The sequence below is a fragment of the Sciurus carolinensis genome, chromosome 11, assembly GCF_902686445.1.
Source record: "Sciurus carolinensis chromosome 11, mSciCar1.2, whole genome shotgun sequence".
NCBI lineage: Eukaryota > Metazoa > Chordata > Mammalia > Rodentia > Sciuridae > Sciurus > Sciurus carolinensis.
The window spans coordinates 76,037,472-76,057,952 of record NC_062223.1 but is presented as its reverse complement, the minus strand read 5'-3'; the positions used below and the strand labels follow the sequence as shown (position 1 = coordinate 76,057,952).

General features: G+C 51.9%; 1 protein-coding gene across 3 annotated transcripts in view; it reads right to left on the bottom strand.

Annotated features, from left to right (window-relative positions):
• Positions 1 to 1,943: 1,943 nt before the first annotated feature.
• Arhgef17 (Rho guanine nucleotide exchange factor 17) overlaps positions 1,944 to 20,481 on the bottom strand; it is a 58,392-nt gene continuing 39,854 nt past the window's right edge. For 2 of the 3 annotated variants that reach the window (XM_047516538.1, XM_047516539.1), the window contains exons 3-21: positions 17,815 to 17,997; positions 15,619 to 15,735; positions 15,303 to 15,395; positions 14,902 to 15,078; positions 14,519 to 14,569; positions 14,146 to 14,255; positions 13,954 to 14,039; positions 11,366 to 11,484; positions 10,798 to 11,011; positions 10,198 to 10,271; positions 9,404 to 9,603; positions 8,956 to 9,257; positions 8,220 to 8,469; positions 7,864 to 7,950; positions 7,471 to 7,538; positions 7,080 to 7,228; positions 6,075 to 6,249; positions 5,699 to 5,968; positions 1,944 to 3,485 (exon numbers count right to left, since the gene is read on the bottom strand). In XM_047516538.1, the coding sequence (XP_047372494.1) occupies positions 3,289 to 3,485; positions 5,699 to 5,968; positions 6,075 to 6,249; positions 7,080 to 7,228; positions 7,471 to 7,538; positions 7,864 to 7,950; positions 8,220 to 8,469; positions 8,956 to 9,257; positions 9,404 to 9,603; positions 10,198 to 10,271; positions 10,798 to 11,011; positions 11,366 to 11,484; positions 13,954 to 14,039; positions 14,146 to 14,255; positions 14,519 to 14,569; positions 14,902 to 15,078; positions 15,303 to 15,395; positions 15,619 to 15,735; positions 17,815 to 17,997 (2,922 nt within the window). In that variant the 3' untranslated portion in view covers positions 1,944 to 3,288. Of the gene's footprint in view, positions 3,486 to 5,698; positions 5,969 to 6,074; positions 6,250 to 7,079; positions 7,229 to 7,470; positions 7,539 to 7,863; positions 7,951 to 8,219; positions 8,470 to 8,955; positions 9,258 to 9,403; positions 9,604 to 10,197; positions 10,272 to 10,797; positions 11,012 to 11,365; positions 11,485 to 13,953; positions 14,040 to 14,145; positions 14,256 to 14,518; positions 14,570 to 14,901; positions 15,079 to 15,302; positions 15,396 to 15,618; positions 15,736 to 17,814; positions 17,998 to 20,481 lie in introns of those variants that run through there. The other variant, XR_007103894.1, reaches the window with a different exon arrangement.

Genomic DNA, 20,481 nt, shown 5'->3' with positions numbered 1-20,481 from the left:
ACTCCATTAAAGTTCCCTATAAAAATACTGATCATTAGCTGGGTGTGATGGCACACACCAGTAATCCCAGCAACTCGGGAGGCTGAGGCAGGAGGATTGCAAGTTCAAGGTTAGCTTGGGTGACTTTGTGAGGCCCTGTCTCAAAATAAAATAAAGGACTGAGGGTGTGGCTCCATGGTAGAGTGCCCCTGGGTTTAAACCCCAGTACCACAGGAAAAAAACAATGAAATTTGATACCCGTGTCCCAGGTTCCCAAGGTTCCAACTTGGTCTGGGATGCATCTGACTCCATCCCTACCCCCCCGCCCCCAGCTGGGTGATTATGTGCAGTCCAGGTTAAGAACCATCTAGAGAGGCAAAATCCTCCTGGGTCTGGGGCCTGTTCCTCCAAGACCTCCTTGCCCATAGCTGACTGGCTTAGGCTAAGCACCTGATCAAGGGCCATGGGCCCTGGAAGAGGGCTTTTTAGGTACCAGCAGGCTGAGCCACTCCCATGCCTACTGGGTACTCAGGCTCGGAAGATGGGAGTGATCTGGTCTTGGGTATCTAGTACTGAAACTGAAGTCTGTTTGGGGTCCCTGATGAGGGGGCACAAGTCCTGAGACAGCAGAAGCTGTGAAGTTGTGAAAGCAGCAGTCAACTGGTGGCAACAGAGAAGCCAGAGGTCCTGATTTTGTTCTTGGCGATATTGGGGATGGAACCCAAGGGAGCACTTTACCACTGAGTCACACAACCAGTTCTTTTCATTTTTTTTGAGACAGGATCTCATTAAGTTGCTCAGGCTGGCCTCAAATTTTTTTTTTTTTTTTTTTTTTTTTTTTGGGTGCTGGGGATCGAACCCAGGGCCTTGTGCTTACAAGGCAAGCACTCTACCGACTGAGCTATCTCCCCAGACCCCTGGCCTCAAACTTTTGATCCTCCTGCCTCAGCCCCCCAAATAGCTGGGGTTACAGATGTGTGCCACCAAGCCTAGCTTCATGGGTCCTGAGGTGGAGCTCCACTGTCTGCACCACAGTACCCTCTGAGAGCTATTTGCTGCTGGTTAATGTCTTCACCAGGAAGCACCGCTCTACTTCAGAGGCAGAGGGAATCTCTTCCTTGTAATCCCAAGACCTATGAACATGGGGCAACTGTCCTGTTCTGGAAGGGATTATCAGTCCCATTTTACAGATGAGGAAGTGGAGTCTCAGAGGGGTACAACTATCCAAAATCACACAGCTACTTAGTGGCAAAGTCAACAGGGTCTGTCCAGCCTCAAAGCCTATGATCCTTCTGTTATGTTTCATCTTAAATTTTACATAAATGTCACCTCCTACTCCAAAATATATCTGTGCTTAATACAACCCCAGCAAGATGCTACCCAGTCCTGCAGGTGTACCACAGTGTGAAGGCCTCTTTGTCCTTACATGGAGTAGCCCTGTGTTGGTGGACCTCTGCATTCTTGTGTCTGACTTAATGACACAGCTCTTTGGAATAGAGTTGGACAGACTTGGATTCTACCCCTGCTTGGAGGTCTGGGCTCACCTTGGCCTTGGTCAGGTTCCCCAGCCATGAGGCTTTGCTGGAGAACATGGTTTCCTAAAGGAGCCTAGGTTCCCAGTGCCTGGTTCTTTTGCCTGCAGTATGTCAGCTTGATTCCCAAACTCTGTCCTGACTGACTGACCAAGCAGCTCTTGACTGACACTAAAGCTGCACCCTTGTGATGCCTCTATTATGTCATACTTGCACATGTGCTCTGTAAGGGATTCCACCCCTAGACCTGGTTAGCTGGACTACCAAAACTCCTTCATTTTTATGATAAGGAAACTGCTGCCCAAAGAGTGGCAGGACCTGGCAGCCTTGCCACCCCATGCCACTTCTAGGTCTCGAAGGTCTCCCTTCTACCCAACGGAGTCACTGTTGGAAGACCATGACTAGGAGACAGGAGGTCACTATGGCCACCAATGGGAAGCAGTTGTTTGGTGTTTCTATTTATTGACTCTTTAAATTTCATCAGCCAAGAAAGTTAATACATGACTGTTCGGTAGCAAGAGAAACATAATCTAAGACCACAATGACCCACCCACCCTAAATAAAAACCAAACCAAACAGAACAAAACAAACCCCATCTGAAACCAGACCTTTGGAGTTGTAGCTGAAGCGAGGGGCTGAGGGTCAGAGTGGCTCCCTGCAGCTTGGGAGGTTGGGGAGAGGCTGCCTCAAGTGGGAGCCTTCCCAGTTGAAGAGGCCATACCCAGCCCCTCAGCTTTTGGGGTCCTTCCTACAGGGGCCATCCCTGGCAGGAAGGGGTATGAAAAGAGGGATTCAGTGGTCAGAGTGAGGGCGTCCTAGGCCCACACCCCAAGGTGACCATATGTGCCAGTGCATGAGACACAGAGAGGCAGGGGCTGGGGACCAGGGCCGACTGCAAGAAGCAAGGGCCCTTTTCTCTTATCTGAGAGAAAGCCTTGTCCAAGTCCCTACCAGTGTTCCAAAATTAAGACACCATTAAGGTACCACCAGCACACTAGGAAATGCCAAAGCCTAGGGAGGCCCCCCAGATGGATTTACGCCGTGGTACGCCATCATCTTGTTCTGCATGACTGAGGGCACTTGGTCCTGGCCTCTGATCAGGGTGAGCAGCCCCATCAGGACAGTCGGCTTGGGAAGTTTACATTGAGGGCCAGTTTTGAGTGCCCTGAACATGCAGTGTGTGTGTGTGTGTGTGTGTGTATGTGTGTGTGTGTGATGGTGTAATGGGGGGAGACAATGGTCCCTCCAGAAAGGCTTGGTTTGGGTCCCAGGGTGGTCCCTTGGACAGGAATAGGTTATCCCCCCATCATTTGTCACATCACACCCTGCCCCCAGTCACTGCATAAATAAGTGCTTTGGAAAGTACTCATCTAAAAAGGAATATAAATACTGTACACGGGAAATGATGCTAACCCTCAGCCTTCCTGCTGCCCCCAGAAAACCCTCCAAATATTGCACATGGCCCTCTCCAGCCCCATGGGGTCCAGCCTGGCCGTGTCTTTGGTAGAAGCTCCAGGGACAGAGGTCCTGGGCAGCCTGCATGCCCTGCCCTGGTCACAACTGGGAGCACCAGAGCAGCCAGTAGGTTGGGAGAGGCCGTGGCTAGCCAGCAGGTGTCCGTCAGGAATGCTTCCACGAAGATGAGACAGCGGGGCATCACGCAGGCACCTCGGCAGCCCAGTTCGGAGACTCCTGGTCAAGGTCTGTGTGTGGGCTAGTAAGAGGCAAACAGACTGAGGCAGGTGGGCAGGTGAGTCCTGGGCCACAGTGGACAGGGTCACACCCTCCACAGGAGGAGGTGGTTTGTACTGTCATCTCGGCCCACGGTCTCACTGCTGCCACCACCCCCACTGCTGAGTCGGAAGTCCTCATAGCCGTCACCTCCACTGATAACCAGCATTTTAGGCCTGGCAGAGGCAGGGCCTCGGTGCCGAGGGGAGTCCCGGTGCTCCAGCGATGGCAGCTTCTCAGGGCCTGCAGGGCAGAAGGGAGCATCATCAGCCTGAGGGAACTGGTGGCTTCACTGTCCCATCATAGCCCGAGTTGCCACATCCCACAAGGCAGAAAGAAAGACAAGCACTGAACTCTTATTTAGAAAGAAATACCCACTTCCTGGCAGCCACCTGTACTTTCTGGTCAGGACTGACTGAACTCACCGGGACCAACACCACTTTCTCTCTTCAGCACTGCACACGTAACGTCTTCACTGTAATTAAGTTACGTGCTGCGTGATGAGGTCAACAACAGTCTGCACCAAGGACGGTGGTCCCATAAGATGGCAATGGAGCTGAAAACTCCCATCACCTAGTGATGTCATAGCCAACCCAGCGCTCATGCGTCTGTGTGCTGCTGCTGCAGACCCCTGTCCTGCTAGTTGTATGAAGGCACTGCACAAGTCACAGACAGCGCACGATACTGGTAATAAGAATACATGACTCTGTTACTGGTTTATGTATTTTCTTTTCTTTTTTGTAGTGCTTGGGGCTGAACCCAGGCCCTCCGTGCATGCTACACAAGCACTCCTGTACTGAGTGGCACCCCCAGCCCTGTATTTTCTATATCAAACATTTTTTTTTTAATGTACTAGGGATTGAACCCACAGATGCTCTACCACTGCGCTACATTCCCACCCCTTTTTATTTTTTATTCTCAGACAGGGTCTTCCTAAATTACTGAGGCTGGCCTTGAACTTTTGATCTTCCTGCCTTAGTCTCCCAGTTCTCTGGGATTACACACATGTGCCACTGTACCTAGTTTATACTGAATTGCTGTTTTAGAATGTATTTTCTACTACTTTCATTTTTTGAAAGTTTACTGTAAACGGTATGCTGTTGACAGCAGCCTCATAATCTTGTTCACTGCATCTCTTGATTGCATCATTTTTTTCTTGTGCTTCATTTAATCTCCTGTTGTTCTGTTCATTGTGGCCCTAGGAGCAATAGGCTCACCTGGTTATATATCCATACAGCCCAGCCACAAGCAAATCACCCACAGTGCATTTCTCAGAACATGTCCTGCTGTTAAGCAATACACAACTGTATACAATGTTCCTATTCCAACAGCCCCTTCTTAGTTAAATGGCTAAGTCTTCTCTGGACCCAGACAACTCCTGACTGAGGCGTCATTAATTCTTTTTTTTTTTTTTAATTTGTCAATGGATCTTTATTTTATTTATTTATTTATTTATATGTGGTGCTGAGGATCCGACCCAGGGCCTCACACATGCCAGGCAAGTGCTCTACCACTGAGCCACAACCCCGCTGAGGCTTTATTAATTCTTGATTCCCATGGTCACTTCCTCCTGGGAACATGGTTTCTTGTGCTGGCAAGGCAAGGTCTGCCTGACCGTGACTGTGATGTGCCTCATTTCCACTGTTTCACTTTCTAATACTCACAGCCCACTTCCTGTCATATGTGCTATTCGGTGTTTTCTGGTGATATTTCTACTTCCTTTTCTGTACATCACTTCCTGAGTCTACTTCCTGCCCTATAGATCATTTCTACTTCTGCCTTATTTCCTGTTGCAGATAAGAAATACATAAAACAGGATATATTTCCTATAAACATATCCTATCTGTGACATATTCTACTTTTATTTATTTATTTATTTTTTGGTACTAGGTATTGAACCCAGGGGTGCTTTACCACTGAGTTACATCCCCAGTCCTTTTTATTTATTTTTAATTTTTTTGTAGTTGGACAGAATGCCTTTATTTTATTTGTATGTGGTGCTGAGGATCGAGCCCAGTGCCACCCATGTTAGCCACGCCCCAGTCCCAGTCCCAGTCTGGTTTATTTTTCATTTTGAGACAGGGTCTTACTGCATTACTTCAGGCCTTGCTAAGTTGCTGACCCTGGCCTTCAACTTGCAATCCTCCCGATTCAGTCTCCCTAGTTGCTGGGACTACAGACTCACACCACTGTGCCCAGCTGCCATATTCTACTTCTTAGCTTATTGTTCACTTCCTGTTTCTCATGACACTTATTTGGACAAAAATTTTATGCATGCACCCAATAGATACACAATCTCCTAGTAGATTTCATTTTGGGTTTTCCACAGCCTATTTCCTGTAATATATACCACTTCCAGCTCAATTATACTTTTTCTCCCTTTTAAAACTCTTCTAGCAGGGCAGTAGGGAGATCAGGGCAACCAAGAGTCCCGGATCCCTGGATGGCAAGCCCACCTGTGTCTGGCGGAGGTGGTGGGGTTGGGCAGAGCAGGTTGAAGCCATCTGGCAGCTGGACTGCAGCCAGGAAGCGGACGTGGCCAGTGTGGCCCTGGCCTAGGCCAGCAGGGCTGAGAGGCGCCCGTGGGCAGCTGACAGTACCGGGGGAGGTGGGCATGGTGAGCACAACGCCGGCACTGGTGCCCACCCACAGCAGCTCTTCGCACACTAGCAGCGCTGTGATCCGCAGGCAGGCAGCTTTGTGCTGCCGGATGATAGCATCTGAGCCTGGGGGTGAAAAAGAGCAGTGTTGGGCCTAATGCTGGCCCGGGCCCAGCCTCCTGGGACAGGGCAGCAAGACTGCGAAGAAGCAGTGGTAGTGTAAGGTCAGTACCTGCCAGCATCCTGTGCACAGGTGGGGTGACGTCTACCTCAGCCAGCTGCTCAAAGGTGTCTGGATGGTAGAGACACACATGGGCACTACCTTTCAACGTCACCCACACGCCCAAGCTGGAGTCCACCATACAGGCCACACTTCGGCTTGAGTCCTGCCCCACGCAGAATGTGTGCTGTGGGTGACGGGAGGGTAGAGAGCAGACAGGTGACTGGCAGGCCCGCCCCCATCCTCCAGTCTCCAGTCCCACCAGTGTCCATCCCTCCTTCCCCATAACTCCCACAGACTCCCACCCCGATTAACAGTCCTGATCCTGAGCCTGGATGACTAACCTTCCAAAGTTTAGTTGCACTGGTACCTTCCTACTTAATCCTTGGGAATTAAAATGGGGTGCCCTTTCCCCATGCAACTTAGTGACTTAAGGATCAGAGAACTTCAAAGCTTAGAGGGTTTAAGACCAGTTATTGGCCTCTCCTTGGACACATGGCAAAGTCCAAGCATAAGAGGAAAAGACCAGCCCGTGGTCGCACAGCTTGTCAGTCAGAGTTGGGACCTGACTGGGTCTTTAGCTTCCATTCCAGTCAATGACAGAAAAACTGAGAGAGAAATCAAAGGAACTTGTTGCCTCCGCATACCACCCAGGCTGGAAACCTCAGGTATATATGTAAATACATCATAACTAAAGGGTATAGTCTATTGCTAAAGGATGATGACGTCAGGAAGGACCCTTGTTCTAGCCCCCAGTGACCCCAATAGCTACACTGAGAGAAAGGGTAGGGAGAAGCATGAATCAGGAATCCTTACAAACATGAGCACTTGCTGTCTTCCTCATCATTTAGAGAAGAAATGAGGATCAGAGAAGGATAGGGCCTGGCCTAGTATCACACAGGGCAACGTCTCAATCCTTTAGCTGGACACCTCTCTGCCCCCATGGTCTCATCTCCCTCTTATTTTGGGCCCAGATCATCCCAAGTCACTGATTCCATCTCCCTACCCGCTACCTACCTCTAGCTGTAATGTGTCAGGGTTCAAGACAAGGATTCGGTTCTGGCAGCCACACCACAGCCGTCCACCCACAGACACCATCTTGGTGATGGGGCTCCCCTGAGCACCTAGGGTCACCGATTTGAAGTTCTGGGCATCCCAGAAATGACCTGGAGTGGGAATGGGGTAAAGAAAACAAGAAATTAAGCATAGTACTGAATTTAAGCCTCACCCACACCTGAAATGAGAGATGAACATCCCCATTTATAAGCAAGGACACTGAGGCCCAGAGAGGCCTGAGAGTGGCCCAGTCACATTTCTAGACTCATAGCCTGGAGGTCCCCACTATTCCCAGGAGACAGCACCACCACCAGTAAGCAGAATGGCAGGGGACGGTGCAGGGGGCACTCACCTGCTTCCCTTTGGTAGACTACAAGTTCTCCATTGGCCAGAGACACAAACACCTGGTTATTTAGATACCTGGGCAGGGAAAAGAAGGTGTCAGAGATTTCAGAAGGCCAAAGCGTGTTACCGGGAGCCAGGAGAATCACAGGTAACATGCCTTTGGCTCCCAAAAGACCATCTCTTCTCACCCCATTCTCCAGGTTGGGGAAGCCTGAGGCTCAGAGGCAGGGACTTGCCCAAGTGCACAGTGTGTAAAAAGCACAGCTGGCCTAGGGCCAGGCCTCTGTCCTAAAGCCTCCTCAGAAGGGAGGGGCCAGTAAAGCAGAGAACGAGGTGAACAGAGGAGGCCTGCATGTATGCTAAGAAGGGTCTGGACGGGAAGGACACCCTGAGGCCTTACAGGATGCAGGTCACAGAGGCTGTGTGCTGAAGCTTCATGCTGTTCCTGCGATCACGGATGTTGTCAGAGGACTGGTACACATGGACACTGTGGATCAGGGGTGACAAATGCTCAGGCATACCTGCCCTGGGAGTCATCCCGCCACCTCTGGGCCTCCACCCCCATCTCCCCAAGGTGCCTGTGCGAGGTACTAGATGGTGGGCCACAGCCTCCTTTTGGGTTTCAGGCCCTCTGGCTGGCAGGACCCCTGAGGCCTGCCCCAAAGCCCTCCTGCTTCTGCTTCCACACCATATGATTTCCAGAGCAGGGAGCTCAGGGCTCTGTCACTGTGTCCCTGGCTCCACCCATGCCCCTACCAGCCATCCTCAGTGCCCAGCCACACAGAGCTCTGGTAGGCCTCAGGGTCCACGCTCAGCAGGTCCTCCAGGCTGCCCCGTGTGAAGGAGCCACGGCTGGAGCGGCGAAGGGCTCTCCCATCCATTGGACTGGTGCCACAGGGTCCACCAGGCCCAAAGGAGCCAGACAGTGGCAGGAAGCCAGGCTCCTGCTCTTCCTCTGAGCTGGTCGTCTCTGCTGTGGCCTCCTTGGAGCTTGGGGTCTCCTCATCTGAGGGAGACAAAGGTCTCTGTCTCCATCCCCCTCCACTGGACCAGAGACCTGACATCTTTCTAGGTCTGTATCCCTCACTTGTCGGTCCTGGCCATTCCCCCCAAGGGCCTTTGGCAGCTGCTCCTTCCCAGTCCCTGGGCCTCTGCATCTGCTCAGGTCTTATCCTGCTCACTGAGAGTTCAGGCTACAGTGTCCTAGTCCTAGCCTGACCACCTCAGATCTAGCCACCACACTTTGGACAGAGGGACACGCCACTCCACCTGGTATCCACCTTCCTGGGACACTCCAGGGTCTTCAAGATTCCATCTGTCTGTCCCACTGACCTCTGTGTCCTCAACGTATCAACGCTCACTCACTCTGCTGGCCCCCCTCTGCACGGTATGCTAACATCCTCAGATCTGATTCCAGCCTTTGCCTCTACTAGTCCCTCAGTAACCTCCTCTCAGGGCAGTCCACTCTGTCAGCCCCAAGTGGGGCACTCACTGCCAAAGCTGGAGGAGATGGTGGACCGGCTGGCCTGGCTCTGCAGGGTCCCGGATGGGCTGGGTGAAGATTCATCATCAGAGTCGCTGTCGAAGGGCACCAATTCTGGGCGGGGGTCACCCTCGGCTGGGCCTGGCGCCATCTCCAGGCCAGAGCCTGAGATAGAGATGTGCAGGCAGGGTTGGGGCCCCGGTTCTGCCAGTGTGGATGTTTCCTCGTCTGTAGGGGCCTCTATGTCCAGCTCTGGTCCAGAAGGCTCTGAGGCCATCTCAGCAGGACCCCTCAGAGAGGCAGAACACTCCCTGTGGATGAAAATCACTAAGGAGGCGAGGCCCCACCCACCAGTCCCCATACACCCACCGGGCCCCGCCCACAGCAACGACGTGGCGGCCTCAGTGTGTGCAGGGTTCAACTCCCACGCATGCTCATCCTGCTGACTGGGCCTCACCGATGGCAGCGACGCTGCAGGCCGGGCACTGCACCGATGCAGAGGATGCGGGCCGAGCAGACAGCGATGCAGGCCTCCACGTCCGGCTCAGCACGCAGGCTCAGCAGGCACACCTGACCCACATAGCCGTCGCTGTTGCACACCCACACCTCTGGCGTGGGCTCTGGGCAGCTGCTGAGGGTGGGGGCAGCACAGGAAAACTGCGGAAGGTGCCAATGGACAGCGAAAGGTGAATGGAAGAATTGCTGCCAGCACCCTGATCTCCCAGAGGACCCCAGCAGAATGGAGGGAGGCAGGCCTGCATGGGTGTGCGCGGATTCCTCATATCCCTTTATACCCTTCTTTATACACGTGCACACATGCACACAGCATGCATGACACTCTTTACACATCAAATGCACCTCATACCTGTGAGATACAGGCATCAACCATACCTACATGTACACCTGCACCCTGAATATGATCATGGATACTTGCATTAAGGAATGTGACAATGGTAACCTTTGTACATATGTATGCAGCGTCATACAAGTTCATAAATTAGATTCCATTCACATCAATTGTATAGTCTCCTTTCACATGAACAGATACAGAGATGCGTGAAACAGACCCATGCACATGTGATACAGATGTGCAGTACCCATTTACATGCACAGGGAACTATGTACTCAAAGTCATAGGGAGCAACTGCAATGTTTAAGACATGAATGCAATGCTGCACACAAAACAAAAATTCATGAACACATGTTGGCTTTGGAAACGTGCATCTATGTGACCCACATGCATACACACACCTGCATGCCGCTGCGGGTTTTCATGATGGGGATGGCTTTCAGGAACTCAGGATCTAGACAGCTTTTGCTGGATGCTGTAGTGGAGATGGATGGAGAGACACACAGGGGGACAGGGCAGAGGGAGACAGACCCTGCTTAGTACCCACCTCACCCTGTCCTGCCACTCTCCCATTTCCCTTCCTCCTCTGCCCCTCAGGGTCTAAGGAGGGCCTGATCTCAGTCATCCTAGGAGGGTCTGTGGGTTCTGCCTGCTTGCCCCTGGCCTCAGTTTTCCCATATGTACAGTGACAGTGCAAGACCCAGAGGTCTCTAAGCCATGGACCCTGATCAATAGCATTCCTTGATCCAGCCATGCTCAGAGTTGAGGAGGATCTTGGCCTTTCATACCTATGATGGGGCCTGTGTCCTAAGCTGACCTTGTCTATGAAGTCCTCTCCCTACCAGGTATTCAGAAGTCTGGTCCTGAAGTCTCAGCCCCCACATCTCCTCTACCCCTGCCAACTGGGCATTCCAACACAGGACATAGCAATTCTGAAATTTCTGAAGTCAGACACTTCCTGGATGATCTGGGAAGAGAGTGCCATGTGGGCCCTGGCTCACCCAGCTTCCTCTTGGCCTCGTCAAAGGCCTGCTCAAAGCCCAGGCGGGCATCAGGGTGAGGAAATTCGAAGATGAAGGAGTCTGTGCCCTCAGGCCGGGTGGCACACAGTTCCAGCTTGGTGGGGGGGAAGGAAAGTGCGTAGCACAGTGCCTGCTTCTCTGACAGGTCCCTGTGCATGGCAGCTGAGAGATCCCGCAGCGCATCATCCAAGTTCTATGGGGAAGAAGGTCCAGGTCTCAGGTCTCAGGCCTCACCAGAATCAGTACATGCCCTTGGGAATGTGTATAAAACCTGCCTCTCCCTTCCCCTCGGACCAAGAGGAAGCCAGATTCTCCCCCCACTGCCCTTCCCCAAGCAGGAGATAGATCCTCTCTCCCCCTCTGATGGGACGAAGCCACGTCTCCACCTTCAGACTTGGAACACGTTACTTCCCTCATATGCAAGTGAAGCTATAATTTTCCCTCTCAGATAAGTGATAGGAGTGTTTCCTCCCCCAGGCAAATGCCAGGCCTGTGTGCATGTCTCCCCAGGGTCAGAAAACTCCACCCTTAGGCAGAGGGCACAGACCTGGTGGGGGAAGCTGAGGCTCTCAGAGAGCTTGCTCATCTGGCCCAGGGTGGTCAAGTCCTCATCCAGGCGGCTGATGGCCTTCTGGATGTTCTCCCGATTGGTGACTTGGGATGCCCCTGGTGGGGACAGAGGAAGGCCATGGACAAACAGAGATTGACACGGTCAGGCATGGATAGACACTCTTCCTTCAATACATGACCTGCAGATGGGTGACAAACTGGGAGCTTACAGACCCCAAAGCCTCAGGAATAAAGTTAGCAGGCAATTTCCACAGAACCCCAGGCCTGAGAGCAGGGGACTGGGCATGGGTCACAGCCACAGGGCAAAGGCTGTTGGGCACTTGCAGAACTGGACTGTGGCAGCAGCATGGCCTGCCATGGGGGAATTGCCAAGTACGCAGAGCCTCAGGCATTCTAATCTGCTGACCAAGGGACTCACCACTTCACAAGGGAGGGAGCAATGAGCTGATGTCCTGATTTCTCTGGTCCTATCCCACACCTGACCACTGCCAAGTGGCTGCCCTACAGGCTAGCTCAGCAACCCCCTCCTCCCTCCCCACTGTCTGGCTTGGGGGGTAGGTACACTCTGGACCAGTGCCCTATACTTGGGGCTGACCCTCCTCCACCCCTGGGGCCAGGACACCAAGACTTGAAATCAAGGGACAGGAAGTTTCTTTCTTTTTGCTCTTTCCTAAATGACAGGTTTTTCCTGTCGTCTTCTTCTGTTCTGTTTATAGAATATGTTGGAGTGTATAGTTTAGTATTTGAGCCACAGGTTGCGGAATGGCAAGAAAGAAGACCTGGCTGGGATCATAACAGCACAACAGGAAGAACAGATTCTGAGTCTGGCAAATAGAATGGCCCTGTGACCAGGGACTCTTCAGGGCTGAGGAAGTCAACAGTAAGGGGGAATCATGTTGGCTAAGGAGGCTGTGGTGCTGTGTCTACAGAAAGCAGGGTGCGTGCTCAGGCGCGAGGTGTACCAGGGAAGCCAAGGTTTGGAAGAGCTCTGCTATTGTCTGAATGTTTGTCTCCCCAAAATTTGCATGTTGAAATCTAATCCCCAGTGTGTTAGAAGGAGGCAGGGCCTTAGGGAGGTGACAAGGTCATAAGAATGGTACCTGATGAATGGGATTAGTGTCCTTATATAGAGTTCTGGGAGAAGCTGGGTAGGGTGGAATTGTTTACAATTCCAGCAACTTGGGAGTCTGAGGCAGGAGGATAGAAAGTTTGAGGCCAGCCTCAGCAACTTAGCAAGATCCTATCTCAAAATAAAAAATAAAAAGGGCTAGGGATGTGGTAGAGCACCCCTGGGTCCAATCCCTAGTTGGGGTGGGGGGAGTTCTGGGAGAGCTTATTTGCCCTTTTGCCAAGTAAGGAAATATAAGAATAGATCCTTCACCAGACACCAGATCAGCTGGCATCTTGATCTTGGACTTCCCAGAGCAGCAGAATTGTGAGCAATAAATTCATTCATTATAAATTACCCAGTAGGGGCCTGGGGCAGTAGCTCAGTGGTAGAGCACTTGCCTAGCATGTGTGAGGCACTGGGTTCAATCCTCAGCACCACATAAAAATAAATAAAAATAAGGGTCCATTGACAACTGAAAAAATATTTTAAAAATAAATTACCCAGCTGGGGTTGTGTCTCAGTGGTATAGCGTTTGCCTAGCATGTGTGAGGCACTAAGTTCGATCCTCAGAACCACATATATATAAATAAAGGTATAAAAATAAATAAATAAATAAATAAGCCAATCTGTGGTATAGAAGCCTACAAAGGTTATAGAAGCCTATGAAGACTAACATAATCTCTTAGTCCTTCTGAGAGAAACAGTCCCACCCCAATCCTCACTGCCTGGGAAGCCATATTTTCTTCATATGACCTGTCCCACTTCTGGCCACAGACGAATGGATTAGGAGTGGGCAGCTGACCTAAAGGTATCATGACGTGAGCTGGCCTGTTCTCTAGTGACGAGATGTGGGAGATCAATAATCGTCACTGCAGCTTGCATTCCTGCATAGGGGCCTGTGTTCACCTGGGGCCTGCAGACAGTCTGGGCTTCGTCCCTGGAGCTATGAGGAAGCACAGAAAGCTAAGCACAGTGAGAATGGGGCGAACTCACAGCACAACGAGGAGAGAGAGACAGGAGGGGTGGCTCCTTGGGGCTGCCTTAGCTCCTGATAAGTTCAGCCCCATAAGATCCCCACATGGATCTTTGCAATCAACCCTTGGCCTGTGCTCTGATCCCTGGGTAGAACACCTGGGAGCCTAAATGGTGCATCATCTAATGTGAGGCACCCAAATGAGTGTGTGCAGAGAAATCAATGGCTAATTACAGCTATACCTGCTCCCCCTGCAGCAGCCCACCTAGCCCCACCTGCCAGCCCAGGTCCTGCCCATCAGAAGGTGGTCTGCATGGATGTCAACCTGATCCCTCATGCCAGCCCTCATACTGGATGGGAAAATGAGGTTTGAAAGCAGATGGACAAGCAGCCCAACTGGCCACAGCTCAAACCCACCAGGAGGCTTCTCAGAGGAAGACTCCAACACCAGGACCCCCTGGCAGGACTGAGCCAGCCCCACCTTTGATGATGTCAGCGTCTTCCAGCGGCAGCTTCCACAGCATCTTGTACTTGCTAGCGGTGTCGATAACACTGGCTGCTGTGTACCTGTTGGGAGCCAGTGGGGTGCTCTGGCCAGGGTAGGGGAGCAGGGCCCAGGGCAGGACAAGGGCTTCCCCTGCTTGCACCAATAGCCCAGTTCCCAACCACTCACAGGCTCATGGAGCTGCGCCGCAGGGAGCCTGACTTTCGCTTCAGGGTGGTGCAGACAATGAGGTCTGTGAACAGGAAGAGGGACCGGTCCTTCTTGCCACCAATTGCCTTCTGTGGGGCCACAGGCAGGGTTCAGGCTCTGTGCACACAGTCCAGAAGCCCACCCACCTGCCCACAATGCCCAAAGGGACAGTGAGGCCCAGGGAGGGGTGACAGCTCTCCACCAGGTGTCCAGAGAGTCAGAGTAGAGTAGGGATTTGACCAGGCCTCCTGTTGGGGTGGAAGAGCAGGGAGACCCGTGGGCAGCAGGTAAGAGAAGAGTGAACTAAGCAGGGAGGTAAGGACAGGTGGGTAGACGAGGGGACACTTCTTACCACTTCAATGACCATCTCCTGCCTCAGGAACCGCCGAAGAGGAGCCTGGAGCTGTGGGGTAGGATGACGTGGCATCTTAAAGGCTAGTTATTAGTCCCTGTCCACTGCACAAATCCTAGCGATCCTGCAGCCCCACTCCATGGGCCAGGCTATGGCCCATGGAAGCAACATCCTGTCTACCCTCCAGGCTCTGTGCTGCCAGGCCAGGGACACAGAGTCAAAGCTGGACAGGTGGAGCTATGTGATCACAGGTACTGGGAGACATGGATGCAAGCATGCTCAAGACTCCAGTGTGGACCTGAACACAGCCACCATTCCAGGAGACAGGAAGAACAGAGGCTAAACGGACAGGCGAGGGTGGGTGGGGGAGGGGCGGCACTCACATCCTCCATGCCCTCGATGTGAGCCTCAATCTCCTGCAGCACCCGGGCATGCCGCTCTGCTTCCTCGGCATTCCGCACGCCCTTGTTAATGCGTTCCGCCACCTGCTTGATGTTCCGCTGTGCATCCAGCAGGAGTGGGTGGTCTGGGTGGTCTTCTGGTGTGTGCTTCAGGAGGTCCTAGGATGGGAATGGGGAACAGACCTGTTTGTTTAACTGCCCCTCAGGCCCAACTGAGTGCTGGAGCAGGAGGGACTGTTGGTAGATACCAGGGAGGACTTTCTACCCTACTTGACCCCTGGGGATCCTAAAGCCAAGTTTAAGCCAGAGGGGTCCTCAATGTCCAATGTCTCTCCTTCATGCCTCCAGGCCTTGTCTACCTGCCCACTCAGCCCCATGCCCACCTTCACCAGCAGCTCATAGCGTGGGATCCGCTGCACAGGCTTGATCATGAGGTCGGATAGCGCCTGCTTCTCCTTGTTCTCACGCATGCTTTGCTGAAATCCAAAGCAGGGTGGATGGGCACCAGTGTGAGAAATGATATGCCAGGAGGGGCTTACCCAGGGACAGGCTCCCATCAAGCCCCTCCAGCTCAGCCCAAGGGTAGAGGCAGACCCACTGACCAGGCTGCACTGCCCCAGCGAAGTGCTCCTGGGACCCGCAAAGCTAGCCCGAGGTGGGGGTGGCCTCTATTCCCTTGCCCTCGCTCGCAGTGAATACCTCCAGGAACTTGAGAAAGGCAGGCCTCGCCTCCTTAGCCACACGCACGGCGTCCTTTGCATTAAGGAAGTTATCAATATAGGCAGAGTAGATGTTTACCAGAACGTCTTTGGAGAACTGTGGATGAGGAGACAGGTTGGGGACTCTCAGGGTGTCTTCATGGGATCAGTGTGTGTTTTTGTGTTTGTGTTTCTAGGTATGTACAGGGGGTATGTGCAACTGTGATTAGGTATGTGCGTGTGCATACATACATATATGCATGGGTGTATCTTACCATGTAACATATGTATGCCTGGATGTGTCCTGTGTGCTCAGACCTGGTTCTCTCACTTGCAACGGAGCTTTTCTGTCCCTTGATCTCTGGCCCCCAAGTCCCACCAGGCAGGTCTCCATTCCCACTGACCTCAGATGAAAAACTCATTCTAGATCTCTGGATTTTGCTCATGCAATTCCATTCCCCATCCAGATTTCACCCACCCTCAGGGCTGAGCTCCTGATTAGGGTTCTGTCTGCTTGGTGTACACCTGGCCTCTGGCTTCTCCTGATGCCCCAGGATAAGTTCTCCCTTTCCAAGGACAGAAGTATTCCTCTCCCAGTCGTAGTAATGCCTGACTCGGGGCAGGGTACATGGCGGCTGGTGGCTAACACCTGCTGGCCAACTGATGGCAAACTAAGTATGGATGTTCTTAGTCAGAAGCCTTGGCTAGGAGTGAGGAAACATGGGTTCCTTGGCTCAACAGCACCATGGATAGGCTAAGTGACCTTTAGTGGTGTTTTCTGGGCCTCTTTGGGCCTCTGAGTCCCTGCCTCTCTAAGGTGTCAACTCTTTGTGTCTGGGAAAGACAGGGCAGAGCCCGAAGCAGCTCAGAAAGACAGCCCTCACCAACCACCCCCATCCTAGGACAGAGCGTTCTTGGATCCCTTGGGGTCCAAGGCTTCCTGCCATAGTTCAAGGTCAGCATCAAGGTTCACGCAAGAGGCTGAACCTAGTGACACTGAGGGTGATGACAAGTGGAGGCATCATCCTGTCAACCCATCTGGCTGGATCAGCTTATAGGCCAGTAGGGGCATTTTAAGACTTTTTAGGTCCACTTCACATCATAACAAACACATTAAGCAATGTTCACATTCCAAAGTAGATATAATTTTCTTTTTCTGTTTGTAAACTTTTTGGAAACAAAATTTTTGCCTTGGTTTCCCGAGTAGCTGGGATTACAGGCATGTGCCACCACACCTGGCTTATATTCATCAACCTTAAAATCAGGGTAATTGGGCTGGGGAGATAGCTCAGCTGGTAGAGTGCTTGCCTTGCAAGCACAAGGCCCTGAGTTTGATCCCCAGCACTGCCAAAAAAAAAAAAAAAAAAAAAAAAAAATCAGGGTAATTACTGCACCTATCTCACAGGGTTGTTGATACATATAATGTATTTAGAATTATTGGCCAGGTGTGCTGGTGTATGCCTATAATTCCAGTGGCTCAGGAGGCTGAAATAGGAGGATCATGAATTCAAAACCTGCCTCAGCAATGGCAAGGTGCTAAGCAACTCAGTGAAACCCTGTCTCTAAATAAAATACAAAGCAGGGCTGGGGATGTGGCTCAGTGGTCAAGTGGTCCCGGTACCCCACCCAAAAAAATGCCCAGCACATAATAAGTGCCAAAGAGTCAGCTACAATTATTATAATACCTGATGGTGGGCTGCGAGTGTAGCTCAGCAATAGAGCACTTGCCTAGTATGCGCAGGGCCCTGGGTTCAATCCCCAGAACTTCAACCAATAAAATAAATTAAAATGCCTGATGGAAAAAAGAGCTAGTCAGGATGAGGTTGTGTTAAGCTCAAGCCCACATCAGGGTCAGGGCAGCTGTTTGGGTCCAGGTGAAGATAGGGGTTGAGGTCAGTACCAGCATCCATGTGAGGGATTGAGGTCAGTACCAGCATCCATGTGAGGTCTGAGTCAACATCAATACCAGCTCAGGGTCAGGACTAGGGTTAGGTCAGTGCCAGCCATTGGTTGGGTCCAGGTTCAGAGCTGGAGTCTGGTTGGGGCTGGAGGCCATACCAGAGTCTGGCCACGCTCTGGGATTGGGCACTCTCCAGGTTTAGGTCCACCCAGGAGCTGGAGTCAGAACTGGGGTCAGAGTCAATGTCCGTGCAGGGCGGGTGAGATGGGGGGTCATGGCAGCGCGTAGGGCACTCACCGACTGGACGAGCAGGGCCCCCACCTTCTGCTGGGCATGCCAGGTCTGTACACAGTGCCGCACCTGCTCCAGGAACTGCTCGTGGTGCTCCAGGAGCTCGGGGATCTGGTCAAAGATCTCGTCCACCAGCGACGGGTCACACAGCAGGGAGTTCTCTGGCTGCTTTAGCGGCTGCATGTAGCCCTGGGGGACCCACAGAGTCAGCGCATGTTCCCGCAGAGATGGCACAACACACCACCTGCACAGGTCCCAGGGCGGGTACACACAGAATCACATGGGCCCGTCGCTCAGTGCCCTGCTTCCCACATCTCCCTCATCAGGCTAGAGCTCCAGGGGGTAGCCAGACCTAGCTCCAAGTCTCCCTCCTGCCCAGTCCAGAACCTCACATGAGATGGGGTAAAGGGGGGGGGTCAGGAAAGGTTTTCTGGACGCAGAGAGCTTAAAATAAGGAAAGCAAGAAAATTAGGGTTCCCTGGGAGAACCCCTCAGACTAACTCAGCAAATATTTATTGAGCATTTAGCATATGCTAGGCACTATTCTAGGAATTGGGAGACAGCAGTGGACAAGACCCAAATCCCTGCCTTGACAGAGCTTACATATAGTCAGATAAAAAACACAAAGAAAAGGAATAGGAAAAAAGTTAAGTCATATTTCAATAAATCTACTTATCTTTAGGAAAAAAATTTTCTGCCAGTTAAATTATGATGTGCTATCCATACAGGAGGAAGTCCGGTTCTACAGATGTTAAAATATGAATACCACATGTCCTAGAATTAATTGCATGTGTAATCACAAAGAGTTAAAAGGTGATACTTCTGTGTAAAAAACGAAGAAGAAAAAGCAGAAGTCTCCCTGGGGAGTTTCTGGAGGCTTGTAGTGACATTATCTGAACATTGCTCTAAAAGTGTCCCGATCTGCAGGTGTCAGTCAGTAAAATTCCTGTTTTTCACCTCCATTATGCATTCAATAGTGTTGCCTGACCGTGTAGCTCAGCTCTGATGGAGAGGTTGCCCTCTACCGGCCCACACTGTAACTACAGGCCAAAGAAACAGGAGGGTGTTACTTGAAAAAGCATATGCTATGTTGCAATAACATTTATATTAAACATTTTAAAAAATCTGGCTTGTTTTGTAAAACAAACTTGAGAAAGTCAAGCGCAACAGAATCCTCTTGACTGGCTGGGGATACTGAAAAGGCTCAGGGTGATGGAGAGGAGGCAGAGAGGCAGCCCCAATCAGAGCTCTTAGGCTGGTGTGGGCCAGCACCTTGTCTGGGTCAGGGTCGCTGCCCTCCAAGGAAAAGAAGCTACAGCGCTCATCTCTGGGTCCCAGAACCCCACAGAGAGGCAGGCACACAATGGGAGACAAGAATAAACGGACTGAGAAGCCCATCCAGAACTGGTGAAGCCAACATCCACATTCACTCAACAAATGCTCCTGAGCCACTCCTGTGGGGTCGAAGGGCCGCAAGCCCTGGGGCTGCAGAACCTTCACCTGGGAGCCGACAACTGAGTGGAGGGGACAGAAAACAAGCATGACAGAGAAGTGAATTGTTACATAATATGCTAGAAGGGAGTAAATGCTCCAGAAAAAAAAAAGAGTGGCGCAGAGGGGGTCAAGGGTGCCTGGAAAAGGGGAGCTTGGTCAGGGCAGTCAGGGGAGGGGCGTTTCTTAGCTCGAGTGTTGTTGTTGAAGGCAGGCTCCGAGGGTGACAGCGACACCCAGAAAAAGGTGCAGCCTTAGGACCTGGTTCAAATACCACCTTTTGGCTGCTCACCTGGGTACTTAACTTCTTTATTTTAAATTCCTGGCCTAGAGAAACAATACTAATCTATTTTTGTTGGCAGTTGTCATTGGGAGTTAGCACCAGGGCTGCAGAGTCCAAATCTCTATTTGAGTATTATTATGCTTCAGCTAGTGTAGACGGATGAGTGAGAGGGGGAACTGAGTCAGACTGACAGGATTTCGTCTCAGGCTATGGCACTTCCTAACTGCAGGCTTGGACACACTGCTTTACTTCTGTGTGCCTTAGCTTCATCTATAAAATGGGGTTGTGGGGAGGGTGGTGTGAATTACCTCATGTAAAGCCCTGGGAACGGTGCCTGGCCCTCGATGAGTGTCAGAGGTTACACCTCACTTGATGGACGACCCTGGCACATTTCTGAATGTCTGAGAATTCATTTCCTCACTTAAAGAAGGGGATCACCATCTCTACCCCACAAGGTAATGTGAAGACTCAGCACAACCTTGCACGGGCACCCGTGAGAGCGGCAGGCAGTGGTGAAATCACATGCGCACCTCTCTTCAATCTGCACCCAGGGAAGGTTCTATCCCCACCCCTGCTCTACAGCGGGGCAACTGAAGCAAGTGGTCATGTCAGATGCTCCAGGTCACCCAGCTGGCCAACAGAAAGGGGCAAGTTAGAGCACTGGAGCTGCGCTCCAAACCCCTGGTGCCACCTTGGTCCTCCTTTGCACACTCCAGGGCTGCCACTAACAGTCCTTGGGTCCAGGTGACACACTCCTGCCCAGCTCCAGCCTCCCACCTAACACTTTCAGCTTGGCCGCCTCCACCACATGTCCTGCACGCCCTCCACCTGAGCAGCTCTGTGCTTGCCCTGGAGATTCCGAGGTGGGAAGACTCTCCAGGTCCTGCCTGCTCCCAGCT